Here is a 17,249-nt window from a genome sequence, read left to right on the forward strand (position 1 = left end):
GACATTACATAAAAACAATAAAAGCAAAAAATTTTATCAAATTTAGCAAGCACACTTACAGGCATGGCTAACTCCACAATTTTTTCACCTATAATCTTGGGCAAGCTATTTGTCTTCTCAGAGCCTCAAATTTATCCTCAGTGTAATTAGGGTAGCAACACCTCTTGTACAAGGTTGCCCAGCTAGTATATGTAGAGGGGTGCCCTACTATGTGGACTGCAAACATTGAAACTCAAGTTGGAAGTCCTACCTAATGGCTTGATATGGGAAAGAAACATAAAGGCAATGGCTTCTTCATAATGACAGAAACTTTCTCAGGCAATATATTGCCTGAAACCTATTCTTTTTCTGCCAAAATTTAGGGTTATAAAAAAACATATATTTCCCTTAACTCATAACGTAGAATAAGTAAGTCAACACTTTTTTTTTTAACCTACTATGGGCTAAGTGGTGAGAAAAATAGGGGGACAGAAAACTATGGTAATAAAGCTCCTGTCTCAAGAATTTAAAATTATGAACATAAAATTATGAATTATGAATTTTATATTCATAATTCTCTATATGAGAGATACAGAAAAACAGAGAAAGGAAGAATAATGGTAAGCTCCATGAAAGAAAATGTCATGAACTCAGGTAAAAAATTTTTTTAAAAAGTATGTAAATAAAATATAAATATAAATAATGAAGCTGAAATATTTAAACTGAAAGAGAAAAGCTGGGGTTTGGGGACTAGTGAAAATTAAACTGTTCCTAGAAGGACTTTAAAATTAGATCATTGTGTGAATGGGCATGAGGGCTGGTGAAGAGAGAATATTGGGGAAGAGATAGCATTTGGTTTCTTGGAAGAGACTTAGAGACAAGACTGACATGCAAATTAAACTAATAATACTGCTTTTGTCACTATGGTGGGTGTCAATGACAAAACATCACCTATTAAAATAATAAAACGTACTCATTTCTAGAAATATCAGTGTGGGAAGCTCCAAGAAACATTTTTCAATTAAATGTATTCTAAGTTGTAAGATCAAATATCTATTGATTAAAATGGGCAGGAAAAAGGAAGCAGTCTAAAAATCTTTCAAAGGGAAATGATTAACTTCATCAGAAATCCCTCATAATCAATAAACATTTATTGTGTACCTACCATTTTCTATGTGCTGAAAATTTAAAGATGACAGAAATAGTTTTTGCTTAAAATTCTCTGCATCCTTTAGAAAGACTAATAGCAGCTATGTGTGCGTGTGTGTGTGTGTGTGTGTGTGTGTGTGTATTACTCAAACATTATATTGTATTTATTATATTAGTTTTGGTAAACAATATATACATTTATATGTAAAAATAGAAAAGAGACTAAAGGACTTGCCTCAATTTTGAAACAATGGTTACCTATGGGAAATGTGGAAAAGATTGCTATTGTCTTCTTTCTTAGTACTACAGCTCCTGAATTATAGCCAGACATAGACTGGCCATAGTATACATTTCCTGACTAGTCTCCTGAGCTACTGTGATCATGTGACTAAGTTCTAATTAATGAAAATTAATAGAAGTATGATATGAAGCTTCTGGAAAAAGTTAAAGGAAAGATTCTTATTATTTCCGATCCTCTTCATTCCTCCTCTGACTAAAATGTCAATAGAATGGTTGGAGCTCAAACAACTGTCTTAAATCATGAGTTGAAAGCTATATACTGAGGAGAGCAGAGCAACAAGAGAAAACGAATCTAATTCCTAATACTGGAAGCTTTATCAGCCTGGGTCTGGTAACTATAGAACTTCTATGTTGGTGTTTCTCCCAGTGATATTGTGGGCATTTCTTCTACTTATAAAAAAAGAATAGGCAGGTTTTACATATTTTGACCCTTTCAAAACTAGAATGCATTTGTAACATTGCTTTTACAATTTCATGTTCAAATTTACTTTTCTTCTTAGTTTTGCTTTCTTATTTTTTGTTGATGGCAAACTTAATAGCCATTGCTGTAGTGTATACATTTTTCTGTTATGTTTTGTTTTTACATTGGGCCATCTTCCATGTTAAGCTAAATGGACTCATTTGGTTAACTTATTTGACAAACTCACATATTTCACTGGAAATCTAAGCTAGAAAATTCATTTTCCTACATTTTTAACTACTAAAACTTGGAAAATGTTTAACTTTATAAGTAGTTTACAACAATACTTACTAACTTCTCATGTTTGAGACTTGCCAAGACATTCGTCTTCTTATGTGTCTATCGAGTCTGGGAGACATTTTTACAAACTATGCTATTATAAAACTTTTGGGAATTTTCGAGACTTCTATTCACTTTTTCAAGCAAGCATAAGCATCTACCCTCCCTTTTTAAAGTTTCAGATGATATGACCAAATAAATATAACAACAGAGGAAAATTTAATACATCATTCTAAATTAAGAAAGTGTGTCTCCCATAAACCAGAAATTGACAGATTTCAGGAAAACACAGTCCTAAGAAATTTTGGCTTTCCAAGGTACCCTGAAAAAATTCTATTAATTGCCCTAGATTGGAAGAGTATACACTGCAGATAAGAGTAAACCATGAGCTCAACAGAATGCATGACATCTGATTGTCCATGTGTTGTTAAGACTTACTAGCACTACTGTTATCCCCTGCATGGCTTCTTGGTCTCCAGCAGGTAAGTTAGTGCACATTCACATTGTGGTCCAGGGTTCCAAGCACAGCAAGAAAAAGGACACTCTCCATTGTGCACACCTTCCAAGGTTCTATTTGTATCACAATGCTTCTGTCCCACTCAGTGAAACATTACTGGCTAATCCCAGATTAAAAGGATAGGGAAGTAAATTTGACCACCTCAGGGGAAGAGCTGTATATAGTCACATTGCATGGGGGCTTGTATATGGAAGTGAGAAGAATTTTGTAGTTGTTTTCTACCATGTAGTTTTCTACCATGCTGATCAGTTAGGCTAATAACAGCAAGAAAAAGTAGAGGATTATAAATAGAAATACCTAACAGAACAGGTAAAGATAAATGAGTAAAACTGGATATAAGTACATATGCATAAACCATGCTTGCATGCTGAGAGCTAAAGTAAATTAGAGATTTCCTGAGCTTTGTAAAGGGGCAGCTGCCTCTCAGATCCATGAAAATGTATTGCTACATATTCTAATTTTCACAAGAAACACAAGTTTGGATTCTGCTATAGAATCTGCTAATTTTTTAAAATAGATTTTTATTTATTTGAGAGAGCCAGAGAGAGCCCATGAGTGGAAAGGAGGGGCAGAGGCAGAAACAGACTCCCCACTAAGTAGGTAGTCCAATGTGGGGCTCAATCCCAGGACCTTCAGATCGTGACCTAAGCCAAAGGCAGATGCTTATCGACTGAGCCACCCAGACACCCAAATCTGCTAATTTTGAATTGTAGCCGAATTATTTAAAAGTTCTTTCTATTCCATAAAATTTATTTTATACACATGGCACAATTAATAAAGTTTACTTAGATAAATTTATTTCCTGTAAATAGTGAAGGCTTATAGGCAAATTATAAAATATGACAGTATATTAGGTACTCCCTAAAACTTTAAATTTCTATAGAAAATAAATAATATCTGAAAAATTACCTGTTCAAAATACAATGAAATTAAATGAATAACAGGGTTTTAAATAACTACAAAGATAAAATTTGAAATCACTTGGAAATTAAAAACAGTGAACAAAAATAAAAAAGAACAAAGTCTCTGAACTATTTTTAGAGAAAAGAAGAAATAAAAACTAAAAATATAATCTATTTAGAAATAAAAATAAAGAACTACAAGTAAATTGTTCTCAAAACTTTACTTAAATAAATGCTAGCTTTTAAACTCTATATAATTATTATATTAAAATAAGGAAGCATGCATCCAACTCAATAAATAAAATAATAAAATCTGATGAAAGCTATTCAAGTTTAAATTAAAATAAAATAAAAATTCATACCTTAAAACTCATAAATTCATAGAACTGATTAAAGGGAAAAATCTCAGTTCTTTGAAAAGACCTAAACAAAAATGAACTCTGGAAGTCTGGCTTAATAGAGTGGGATGCATGAATAGATAATATTAAGAAAGAGAAAGTGTTTACACCACAACTATGAAAAATATTTATAAGTTTAAATAGATAATAAATATATCTCTATAATAATTAATTTGAAATCTCTTAAGAAATGAATCATTGTCAAAGAAAACATCCCATCATTAAAATGACTCAAAAAAATAATTCTAATTGTATTTCAAATATGCCAAAATGTATATTGTTTTAAATAAATTACTAAAGGTTATTAACTATTTTCTTCATTCCTTTCATGAAAGAATAGGACAAATGATTAAAACATCTTATAAAAGTAATTCAATTACTTTTATAAAGCTAGAATATCCCCCCAACAAAATCTAACAATGATACCGCATACAAAAAGAAAACAGTATCTAGGGTACCTGGGTGGCTCAGTTAGTTAAGTGCCAACTCTTGGTTTCAGCTCAGATCATGATCTCATGCGTCCTGAGGTCAAGCTCTGCACTGAGCTCCACACTCAGTGGGGAGTCTGTTTGAGGATTCTCTCCCTCTACCCTTCACCCCTGAGTGCATGCTAACTCTCTCACACTCACACCCTCAAATAAATAAATAAATCTTTTTTAAAAATCCAATATCACTTATGAATATGGATATATCCCCAAATCCTAAAATATATCCTTTCAAATTTGACCCATCAGCATATTAAAATATAATCAAATATTATAAAATAAGATTTATTTCAGAAATAGAATAACTATTTAACATAAGGAAACTGTATTACTCTTAAGTTTTAGATTATGAAGAAAAGGGTAAAATGCATATAATTATTATAAAAAATTACTAAAAGTAAGTGTCATTTGATATCAAGTTGGGAAAGAGTACAGTAGCCACATGCATTTGAATCTTCCCATGCCTTACCTCCCAAATTATAAAATCACCTAGAGATACAAATAAAATCACATCTGACCACAGAAAATCTCACACAGAGATAATTACATTCTTCAAATTATCTATAAGTAGATGTATATATATATATTTGACATATATATATATGTCTATATATAATATAGGTATAGATATATAGATATAATCCTGACAGAGATAACACTGGAGTCCCAGCTGAGGTTGCAAGTCTTTGGGTGAGATGAAAAAAGACGAAACATGTAAATGAGCTCATATGAAAGAAGAAAGCAGAAAACATGCATGAAACAGAACTGAAATTACCCTCAGAAAGAAAAAGTTTAATACCAAGTGTTAGTGCATGGAACACAAACCTAGAACTTAGTAAACCACAACACTGCCTCTGAGGAAGTGACTAAAAGGTAAGTAATACCCTCAGGGAAGCATTACTTCTGGAAAAGAAGGGAAAATAGAAAAAATGCTCCTTGGAGATGTTTTAATGAAGGTAAAGTAAGGGCAGTAAGTGAGGAAAAATTAAGAATCCTGTCAAAACTGAACAGAAACAACACTTACCAACCCCCCCCAAAAAACATACTCCAATTAAAGGAACCACATGGTAGTACACTGACAGAAGGCAGTTCTATTGAACAAGGAACCTTGTCTACAAATTATCCAGAAATTGAGTAATAATTGGAGAAATAATTGGAGAAATCCATTCAAAACTACTCTCAAAAGAAGAGAAAGTATGACTCATATATTTCGGTTTATCAAAGTTCTTCTCACATAGACAACTACAAGAAAAGATAAAATTGTGACATTAAACTCCAAATGAAATTAAATGTCTCAAACAATCATTTGAAGTTCATTTTTAAAGAAATTAGCAGAATCAGAAATTCAAAATTTAACCATTGAGATGGCCAAAATGACAAAGAAATGCAACAACCTCAGAGTATATATTGAAAAACAATGTTAAAGGCGAAAATCAGAAGACATAAATTACAATTTGCTCGAAGGAGAATAGATTAAATGACATTAAAGGAAAACACATAAAAGAAGAGATTGAAAATGAAATAAAGAACTAAGAAAGTTCAGAGTGACAAGATCAAAATTTTTTTTAAAAAGTAGACAAAGAGGATATACATATATATTTGAAGTTTCTGAAGAAGAAAAACAACAAAATGAAAAAATATTTAAAGGATTATTCTAAGGAAATTTTCCAGGAAAAAAAAAGAAAGAAAGAACTTTTAAATATACTTAGGGTTCCTAGAAAAGCTGATCCAGGACAGTAGACTCTGAGATATATCTTAGGAACATTATTAGATAGACAAAGAAAAAATTCTCAAGGCAAAAGGACCAAATTACTTTAAATGGCAAAGAAATTGAACTACTCTCAGATTTCTCGGGAGCAACACACAAAGCAGGCCAATACGGGGGAAGCACTACCATGAACTCAAAAAAAGAAAAGGTAAACCAAGGATTTTATGTCCATCCAAGCTCCCCTTCATGGCTATGGGAAAACAACAACAACAACAACAGGACAGTTTTAAATATACAAGCACTAAGAGAAAAGTGGACACTTGAGCCTCTCCTGATGAAACTATTGGACTACAAGCTTCATTCAACCAAGAATTAATAGAGGGACTTTTATGTTTAATTGTGGAATTGATACTAAGACAAGCTTAGAAAGATGGGTTATGGATGCACAGGTGGCTGAGTCAGTTAATCATCCACCTTTGGCTCAGGTCATGATCCTAGGGCCCTGGGATCCAACCCTGCCTCAAGCTCCTTGCTCACTGGGGAGCCTGTTTCTCCTTCTGCCTGCTGCTCCCCTTGCTGTGTTAGCTCTCTCTGACAAATAAATAAATAAAATCTTTTAAAAAAAGAAAAAAGGAAAAAAGTGGGTTAAATAATAATATGAAATCATCATAGGTTCTCAAAATGGAAGGATAGAATTAAATAATGGGAGGAAAGGGGGAAAGTAAGGGAGAAGTAGGATATTATTATTAATAATAATGAAGGCGGGGCACCTGGGTGGCTCAGTGTGTTAAGCCTCTGCCTTTGGCTCAGGTCATGATCCCAGGGTCCTGGGATTGAGCCCCACATTGGGCTCTCTGCTCAGCAGGGAGCCTGCTTCCTTCTCTCTCACTGCCTGCCTCTCTGCCTACTTGTGATTTCTGTCTGTCAAATAAATAAATAAAATCTTTAAATAATAATAATAATAATAATGAAGGCAATAAGTGAAATTCACAGGTTCCATTTAAAACTGAAAACAATGAGTCAAAGGTTAAAGGGGAGAAAGTGAGAGTGAAGAAGCCATAAAATGTTCAAATATGAAGCTAACCATTAAAATGAAAGTATAAACCTTTCTAAAACCAAACGAAGGAAAGTGACAAAGACACACACCATAGAAAAACACAGTAAATACAAAAAAACTTCACACAATAATAAATAGCATGTATATAAATAAAAATAACAATAAACAAACAGATTTGCATATATATCAAACACAACATTCTGATAATATATCTTCTCAAGAACATATAAACAGGGGCGCCTGGGTGGCTCAGTGGGTTAAGCCGCTGCCTTCGGCTCAGGTCATGATCTCAGGGTCCTGGGATCGAGTCCCGCATCGGGCTCTCTGCTCAGCAGGGAGCCTGCTTCCTCCTCTCCTCTCTCTGCCTGCCTCTCTGCCTACTTGTGATCTCTCTCTGTCAAATAAATAAATAAATAAATCTTAAAAAAAAAAAAAAGAACATATAAACATTGGCAAAAATCAATCACAGAAAAAAAAATACCATAAAAAAAGAACAAAGAAAGAAAACACCATTAAGTTCCATTCAGGGAATAGATTACAAACAAATTTCTCTGATTAAAATCAACAAAACATGAAAAAAGAAAAGGCTTTCCACCTGAAATAAAGGCTTCTATTAAATGACTCTTGGATGAAAGGAGAAATACAAACATGAATTACAGAACTTTCCTAGGAAAACATACATATTCAAGTCTATAGAGAATATTTAAGAAGTGATCCATAGTCTTAAAATCCACATCAATAAAAATGAAAGACCTTAAATAAAAATATTTAATTCCACCTCCAAGAGCTAGAACAAGTACAATAACTTTTAACAAAAGAATATATAAGGAAGATAATAATGGAAGTAAAAGCAGAGAAATTAGAGAAAAAATAGATTGAATTAAACAGACAAACACCAAAATTACTCTTAAATATAGTCAACCATAAGTTTAGTATAAGGCAATGTTGTAATTGCATTTTGTAAAGATGATTCAGGCTTCAATTTAATTTTCAAAAACTATATTATTCATATCAACTGAGGAAACTCTGATGGATTGGACTCTGTTTGAAAAGAAGATGACCAGTTGTCTGAGGAATATGAAATTCGTATCTTGAGAAGAGTGATTGCATAAGCAAATTATTTTTAGTCTTAAAATAATATTACCAATTGTGAAATAAAATAGTATTCTTCAAGTATTTGAAAGATTAGGTAGATCTTTTCAGATTTACAATGTGATGTATAGATAACAACACAAAGACACCTAATAGAAGATACACAGAAAAACGGGTATCTGTTCATATATACATAAAGCTTTATATTAATTAGAATATTTCAAATGTAAATTGTTCACCTTGAAAAGGTGCAACTGGACTTATGATAACATTACACAAAATAATGTATGTGGAACATGTAACATAGCACTATATATATAACTATTAAATAAATGTGTGACTAGTCCTTAGCATTATATTTAAGCTTAAATTAAATGATTATTTGTGAGTTATGATCATTTATTTCAGATTAAATTTAGAACCATATTTTTTAACCTCAGTTTATGCTTCTAAGTAAGATTCAGTTATTGCATGGCTTATTAGTCATGCCCCCTTATAATATACATCCATCTCCTTTTCATGATTTGAAGGAATGCAAGTCTTTTATCTCCTTTAAAGGAAAATGTTATGACTGTGTAATTAGAATAGTTTTGAAAAAAGTTATTTATATTCCAGTTTTAGTTCTAGTTCTTCAAAATTCAAATAATCACTTCTTCATTAAACATTTGACATATATTAATATTTTTAAAAATATTGGCCTACTGTAGTAGACTCTTGATTATCTCAGCTTATGACAAATAACATAAATATAAACATATTAATAAACCAAGAACCTTATTTTAAGTATTGAAGTAATTATTCATTAAGCTATAAATCTTTTATCAGTGCTATAAGGCTCAGTAAATTTTAATATTACCATTTTCTTTTTATTCTGTAGAAATTTCTGTCAGGAATGCTGAAATAGAAGAAGAATTTATAAGAACTGAATGATGAACATCCAGTGGGTGTTCCATCTTTATTATTCATATATAAAGCAAATTTTTATTGATCATGAATCTATGCCAGGCTAATCTTGTGGATACCAGGAATATGTCAAATTAAAAAAAAAAGTCATAATCTTTACCTTCATGGAGCTTGCAGTCGCTTAGAAAAATCAGACATTATTCAAAGAATCACACATATTTGTAAAATTACAACTGTCACAACTACTAGAGAAGTGAGGAATATAGGCCTCTGATAGTATAAATAACAATTATTATTCTAATCAAAAGCGGTCATACATACACTACCCTGAGGAAGTGTTAATTGAGTTGATTTATGAAAATGAACAAGAATTTACTTGAAGAACTTTCAGGAAGGCCAATCCATTTGGTGGGAATAGCATGTACAAAGACTATGCATCAGGAAGAAGCACTGGAAAGGAAAATGGTCCAGTGTATATATGTTGAGGTAGGTTGAGGATAGTCTAACTAAGGATGTATAGGCAATGTTAAAGAGTTTAATCCTTTTCCTAAGGGCAGTACAATCTGTGGAAAACCTTTAAACTGTGACAGGGGATAGTGTTAGACTTGCTCTCCACAAAGATTACTTTGTCTGCTCTAAGAAGATTAAGAGAAGAAAGATGGTAGATTTCATCAACCGTGGTAGACTCCTAATGAGCCCATAAAAGCAATGGTGAGAGCTGGAAATAGTAGAGAAGTGAATAGATATTAGGATTCCCAGGTGGTAGAATCAACAGTGACAGACAGGATAGGAAGCATAAGATGGGAAAATATAATGAGACCACCAAGATTTAAGACTTCTCTGAAAGGATATTCAATGAAGCAGGAGACACTGGTGGAGGACTGGTTAGAGTCAAACACATGAATATGGTCTTGGCCATGTTAAATCTGAGGTATTTTTGAGATATATGATAGAAGTGTAGTTACATATATCAGTCTATATTCCAGAGCTCAGATCTGTATCTAGAAATATAAATTTATAAATCTCAGGTATGAATGGGGACAATGGAAGTAATGGATATAAATGGAATTGCTTAGGCAGAAGATCTCAAATGAGAGAAGTCTGTAAGGCCCAACTCCAGAGCATTGCCAATGTGAACTTGATAAAAAAGAAGAAGAAGCTTATATCATGTCATGAAATCCAAGGAAAAGAGTGTTTTTGATGGAGATAACAGTCATCACTGTCAAATATCAAGAAACCTAAACAGATGAGCACTAAGTTGTGTCCACTTGACTCAGCAATATAAAAATTATGAAGTACTATGTTCATTGAATAATAAAGTACTTAACAATATGAGTACAAGAGAATCTTCCTGGATTTACCAGGAGGTTTGGAAATAGAGACAAACCTTAGGAGAAAGTTGTGAAAAGGAGAAGAGAAAAGGCAATCAGATTCAGAAGTTATGGAGAAGAGGACAGGCTTTTCTGTTTTCATTTTTGTTCTAATGCAAAGAAGTTACAGAATCTTTTCACAGGAAATTTACACTTGACAGGATGATGTTTAATACATAAAAGACAGGAGATTGAATAATTGAAAGAGAGAATTTTATTGGTGAGTTTACTGATGGAGGGACAGTTTTGGGAAGGAAGACAGCTCATCCATTGTACACAGAGGTTAAATAGATAGATTGGGTGTGGGATATAAGTTTAGAGATAGAAATAAGCCTGAATTTTAATCTGATATCTTCTATGTTCAATAAAATAGCAGTGAAGGTCATCTTCTAAGAGTTGGGGCAGGGAATACTGAGAAGATTAAAGGTTTCATGAGGGTAAGGATTTGAAAAGCAGAAATTGGACAAGTAAATAGAAATGTATGCATAAATAGACAGATAAATAAATGATCAGGAAGGAAATTAAAGAAGGAAGGGAGGGAGAGGGGAGGGTGAAGGAACAGAGGGGGAAGAAGGAAAGAAGTATGGAAGGAAGGAAGGAGAGAAAGGGAGAGGGAAGGAATAGGAAGGAAGGCAGAAAGAAAAAAAGAAAAGAAGAAAGGAAGAAAGGCAGTAAGGAGGGAGGGAGGGCAGGAACGATCATTTGTTTCTGATCATTTTCGGTATTTTGGGAATGTTCAAGAAGTTTTTGGGCTATCTTTATGAGTCTGTGGTTCTTGGCTTTTTTCTTCCTGCTCCAGTAAAACTTCTTTCATACAAGTAAGGACTATCACGCCAAATGATCTACTGTATTACTGATTTTGGAGAAGAGATTTGTATCCAAATCTCACAGATAGGAAAATGTGTGCATATATGTTTATGCTGTGTCTGTACATAAAAGTATTTTGCACCTACTTGTAATAAGTAATGTACATTTACATGTAATAAGACCATTAAATAATTCCAATATACCCTCCACAAGGAGACAGAGAATTTCTCCTTAAAAACAGGATAGCCAAGTGTTAAAAGTGGACCAGAATTTAGGAAGCTCTCCATTGGAAAATGATAAGTAATTATTATGTTTAGTATATATTTTAGCACATGCAATATAATGTTTCCTTTTCCAAAGAGAAAGCACACATTATTCCCTTAGATATCCTTTTTTCCATTATAGAAATTCGTTCGTGACACTTATAAGAATCTATTAGTAGAATTAGTATATGAATATTCCAATTCACAATCATTTAAGTGTTAAACATTTAATTATTGATCAGCAAAATATTGACGAACATTTACAAGTATTCCATCAACTTGTCAGTAAGTCCTTCCTTAGGGGAAATTTTCTGATTTTAATTCAGTCATAAAATGCTTTGGGTTACTAGTGCATCAATTACTAAATTACTGATCCATAGTACTATAATGTCCTGAAAAGTAAACACAACTTCTGAAAGCCTAATTGAATCTTGGAGAGATATTTATTCACCACTGAATTAAGATAAATGAGTCAACCCACAATAATCACGCTAAACTTAGGTACATTCATAGAGAGATAAGGATCCAGGGTGGATTTTCAACCTGAAAAGACCTAATTTCTAATATCTAGCTACAGAAAATAAATACATGAGTTTGAAAGCAATAACAATTATTTCTCTGAAAGTTCATTTTAATGTAATTTTATTGAGTTTAATACCTCTTTGTTAATTATAAACTCACAGTGTTTATACTAATATGACCTTGTTGCAATGTAAATAGTGTAATTTTAAAAACCCACAAAATTTTAGACTCTTTTAAGGTAAAGATGGTCCTAAAACTAGTTATCTTAACCACCTACTATCTGGGTTACTTTGAAAACAAAGGAGGTTCTGCAGTGCGTCACTGGTTACCAGCACAGGTTTGGGAGTAAGAAAAACCAAGCTTTAGTACTGGATTATGTGCTTATTAGCCTAACTAAATGAGTTACTTAATTCTTGTAGTTTCCCCATCTAAGAAATGGAGGGGAAAACACATAATTCATGATTTATTTTAAGGATTTGATAAAATTTATTTAACTACTTAAATAGTTAAGTAGCCTCGCAGCAAATCTATATGGGCTGAAAAATATGTATAAATGTAGATATATATACTCATACAAACACACATGAAGTTTAAATTTAGCTTAGAATAGTTTTGAGGCCATTATTACTTTAGAGACTAGATTTATTTGAACCGGTTTGCTTTCCATTAGGTATGTTACTTTTCATGTTTTTGTGTTTTTGTTTTTGCTTGTTTTTTTATTTGTTTTGATCTCCAAAAAACAAAAAAACAAAAAACCAGTTTCTATACTCCTTCATAAAACAATGCAAAGGAAAGGAAAATACTAACAAAGTTCAACAAACAATTACTATTATGTGTATTTGTCTGGGAGGAGCTTCCCACAGCTTTAATCATAGCCATGGATCATTATTTCAAACCAAGTATGTCTTTTAGGTATTTAAATGTGTGTTCTCATATCAAGGAATTGAAATGTAATCCATTTGTTCTGTGATCTCACTGCAATTCTGCTAAATGTTTCAAATAAGTAAAACAGCATGTATTGTAGTTTTGAGTGCTATCACTGAATCTAAAGAGATACACATTGAAAAGAAGGGTTGTTACTCCAAGAAAAATTAGGTCTACTTAATCTTTAATTTTTCATTAAAACATTTCTGAGGTTTATACAATAAAATCATTGTAGAGACTTCCAGCAAATGACATTATAGCTTAGAACTATATGAAAGTTCTAAAAAATTGTAATATATTTAGAGTTTAATAATATAAATTATGGAGGTGCCTTGGTGGCTCATTTGGTTATGCATCTGCCTTCAGCGCAGGTCATGACCCCAAGATCCTGGATCGAGCCCCTCATCTGATTTCTTGCTCAGTGGACAGCCTGCTTTTCCCTCTCCCTCTGCCTGCTGTTTCCCCTGTTTTCTCTCTCTCTCTCTTTCTGTGTGAAATAAATAAATAAAATCTTTAAAACATATATATAATTCTGATGCAGAGAATATATATATATATATATATAGAGAGAGAGAGAGAGAGAGAGAATATATATATATATATAATATATGTATACTTCTGATGCAAAGAAATCTAAACCAAGAGCAAAATGCCATGTTGAGGGAGTTTTTTAATTTACCTGCTTAATAATTTACATGTTAAGAAAATAATTATATATCTTGGGAGCATTTTCTCAGAAAGAATTCTTTAGAATAAGTTTTGCCTTTGCTACTGTGCTAATGATGGCTTTGATAAAATGACCCAAGGTAAAAAGACAATTTCCTTCAGGTATTATCTGGGTCTGAAATATTCTTCACTGATTTCACATGCACTGATAACATGAACAAGGTAATTTTTTCTGACTCTGGTAGGGCAAGATTTGCAGTGAGAAATGCAAAATTTACACAGAGTTTGCCTCTAAGAAATCTCTGCAGTGTTTTTCAGTTTATATAAAAAGACTAAAGACGTTGCCGGAGGCATCTGTTTTCTTTTCCTTGAGGCAGGCTGAAGCACCACAAATCAAATTGTTTTTCTCGTTGTTCATTTAATATTTTCTCTTTCAATTTCTCAGAGAGCCGACATAGGGATTTCTGCTTTAACCATCACCCCGGATCGTGAGAATGTAGTGGACTTTACAACACGCTATATGGACTACTCAGTGGGAGTACTACTTCGAAGGGCTGAAAAGACAGTGGATATGTTTGCCTGTCTTGCACCATTTGATCTGTCTCTATGGGCTTGCATCGCTGGCACTGTTCTTCTGGTGGGTCTTCTGGTCTATCTCCTGAATTGGCTTAATCCTCCACGATTACAAATGGGATCAATGACTTCTACTACTCTCTACAACTCTATGTGGTTTGTGTATGGATCCTTTGTACAGCAAGGTAAGGAGAAAAAAATGCTTTTTAGTCTGAAAAAGGAATATGTTTCAAATGCCATGAATCAGTTAAGAATATTCTGTATCTGACATCAATAAGTGTTCTAAAGGGTCTTCACAGCAATGCTCAGAAAAGAATATTTCCTCCCCTTTCCTAGAGGATCTCAAGCACAGCAGGTTTTCCACAAAAATGGTTCATTATCTTTTGATGTAGGTTCAATTTCATCAACAAAGCCAAAAATGAATGTCAGAGGTAAGGTTAACAAGAAACTCAAGATCAGATTTCCCCTCCTCCTCCACTATTTTTTTTTTCCTTTCTCTGACATTCTGAGAAATAGCCTTATTGGGATGAAGTAGCTTACTACCAGAACAGACACTGTTTAATTATTTACATATGTAAGACATGTTGGGACTGGTTCTTTGTTCAGAGACATTATTTAATGTATTAAAAATATTCAGTGACAGTGAGAAACTTTGATTAATTTAAGATTTTGATAACAAATATTGTCTTATCTTTCATCTTTATTTATTTATTTATTTGACAGAGATCACAAATAGGCAGAGAGGCAGGCAGAGAGAGAGGAAGGGAAGCAGGCTCCCTGCTGAGTAGAGAGCCTGATGTGGGACTTGATCCCAGACCCTGGGATCGTGACCTGAGCCAAAAGTAGAGGCTTTAACCCACTGAGCCACCCAGACACCCCTTATCTTTCATCTTAATAGTTAATTAATCTTTAGCAATGATTTAACTTATAACTTCATTATATTCTAAAGAATTTCTTTGTTATTCAATATTTAATCTTCCCTATTCTTTAAAGTTGTCTAGTTAATTCCATTACTCTCACCATTTTAGAATATAATAATACTTACTAAACTCCTTTTTTGAGACTATTGTCATTACACAGAATGAAATAATAAAATACTTAGGGGATTGATAGTTTCTTACAAACCTATCACATATATTAAAGAGGAGAAATATGTGCCACAATGAAGATATGACACTTTTGCCTTAATATTTATAAATTTCAATTGCATCTTCTTTTTTATTCACACTTGCTATTAGATCTTTCATTAAATTTGAGTAATTGTTCTCAACTGTAAACTTCTGATTGAGACCACTGGTCCAGAGAGGGCCTAGGACAGAGCTCTAAGAAAAGGAATGGATTAGAGGAGCTTTCAGTGGCAACTGATAAGGAGTAATGAGAAAGACCCAAGTATCTTGTATAGCATGTAGTGGTATACATACCAAATAAAGACAATATTTAAACATGGCGGGTTTGGCCAACTACATTAAACATTTCAAAAAATCAAGTAAAAGTAAGACTTGAAAGATACTTACTGATTTAGCAATGAACTTGTTCTTGGTAGTATTCCAGTGACTGTAGCTGCATCACCAGATCCGCCAAAACCTACGGATTCTGTGGGTCAGAAGTTTAGACAAGACATAGGAAGGATGGTTTGTCTTTACTCAATGATGTCTGAGGACTCAACTAGACAACTCAGAGTCTGAAAATGAACTAATCTGAGGGCTTGTCCATTTCGGTTACATGTCTGGTAACTGATGCTGGCTGAGGGCCTGTAGCTTCAGTTTTCTTATATGGTCTCTCTTTATGGGATAGTGTGGTCCTTTTCACAGAATGATAGTTAATTTCTCCATAAAGAGCATTCCAGAAAGAGAAAAAAAAGAGTCAATGAAACAGAAAAATGTTACAGTTCAGGTTAGGGATCACAAACTTGTATGATGGTGTGAGTTCCTCAGAGGAACATCCTATGATGTAGGGAACATCCTGGTTGTACCCATCTCATGACTTTGTTATAAGAATTAAAACAGGTAAAATTATGAAGTTCTTAGATAAAATAACTCATATAAGGGTCACATAATTGCTTACCAGATAAGTAAAAAATGAAAACAAATCAGACTCAGCTATGAATAGTTAGGCACATAGAAAAAGGATAACAGGGCGCCTGGGTGGCTCAGTGGGTTAAGCCGCTGCCTTCGGCTCAGGTCATGATCTCAGGGTCCTGGGATCGAGGCCCGCATCGGGCTCTCTGCTCAGCAGGGAGCCTGCTTCCCTCTCTCTCTCTCTGCCTGCCTCTCCATCTACTTGTGATTTCTCTCTGTCAAATAAATAAATAAAATCTTTAAAAAAAAAAAAAAAGAAAAAGAAAAAGGATAACAAAGCAAATGATTTTAGATTATTGGCAAGATAATGGTTAAAATGGTAGCTCATAAGGTACATGAAGCAGTAAAAGAATAGAAAGACCAATAATGACAATTCAAGAACAGTAAGATGGGAGAATAATAGAGTAGTAGTGGGAGAGAATAGAGTTCTTGATGAGGTCAAAGAACAAAAGTGGAAATATCAGTGTGAGGGAGTTTGAAGTTTGTATTTATGGATTCCTGAAGTTAAGTGCTGGTGAGGGACTTCAGAGCTGATCAAGGAACTGAGAGCCCAGAGGATTAGATGAACCATCTGCAATGATAGTCAGCTTGGATTGGAGAGAAAGAAAATGAGCCAGGTGCCAAAGTCGTCAATAAATGAGGAGAAAGAGCTAGGAGATGCTGATAGATATGTGCAGTCTAAAAATAAATGTTGGTATAGTTAGATGTAATGAGCCTTTGTTTTCACCTTACTTCTTCCCAATCTACCCAATTTTCTGTACATAGTTTTAATAGCCACCAATATTCAGTTGACCACCAAACCTACATCACCCATTCT

The 17,249-nt window shown here is 33.4% G+C and overlaps 1 protein-coding gene across 1 annotated transcript in view; it reads left to right on the top strand.

Annotated features, from left to right (window-relative positions):
- The window catches only part of GRID2 (glutamate ionotropic receptor delta type subunit 2), a 1,183,642-nt gene that overhangs the window by 886,947 nt on the left and 279,446 nt on the right, over nucleotides 1–17,249 (top strand). Inside the window, exon 11 of the mRNA XM_059414235.1 lies at nucleotides 14,227–14,539. Coding sequence (XP_059270218.1) covers nucleotides 14,227–14,539 — 313 coding nt within the window. The remainder of the gene's footprint in view (nucleotides 1–14,226; nucleotides 14,540–17,249) is intronic.

The sequence above is a fragment of the Mustela nigripes genome, chromosome 1 (assembly GCF_022355385.1).
Source record: "Mustela nigripes isolate SB6536 chromosome 1, MUSNIG.SB6536, whole genome shotgun sequence".
Lineage (NCBI taxonomy): Eukaryota > Metazoa > Chordata > Mammalia > Carnivora > Mustelidae > Mustela > Mustela nigripes.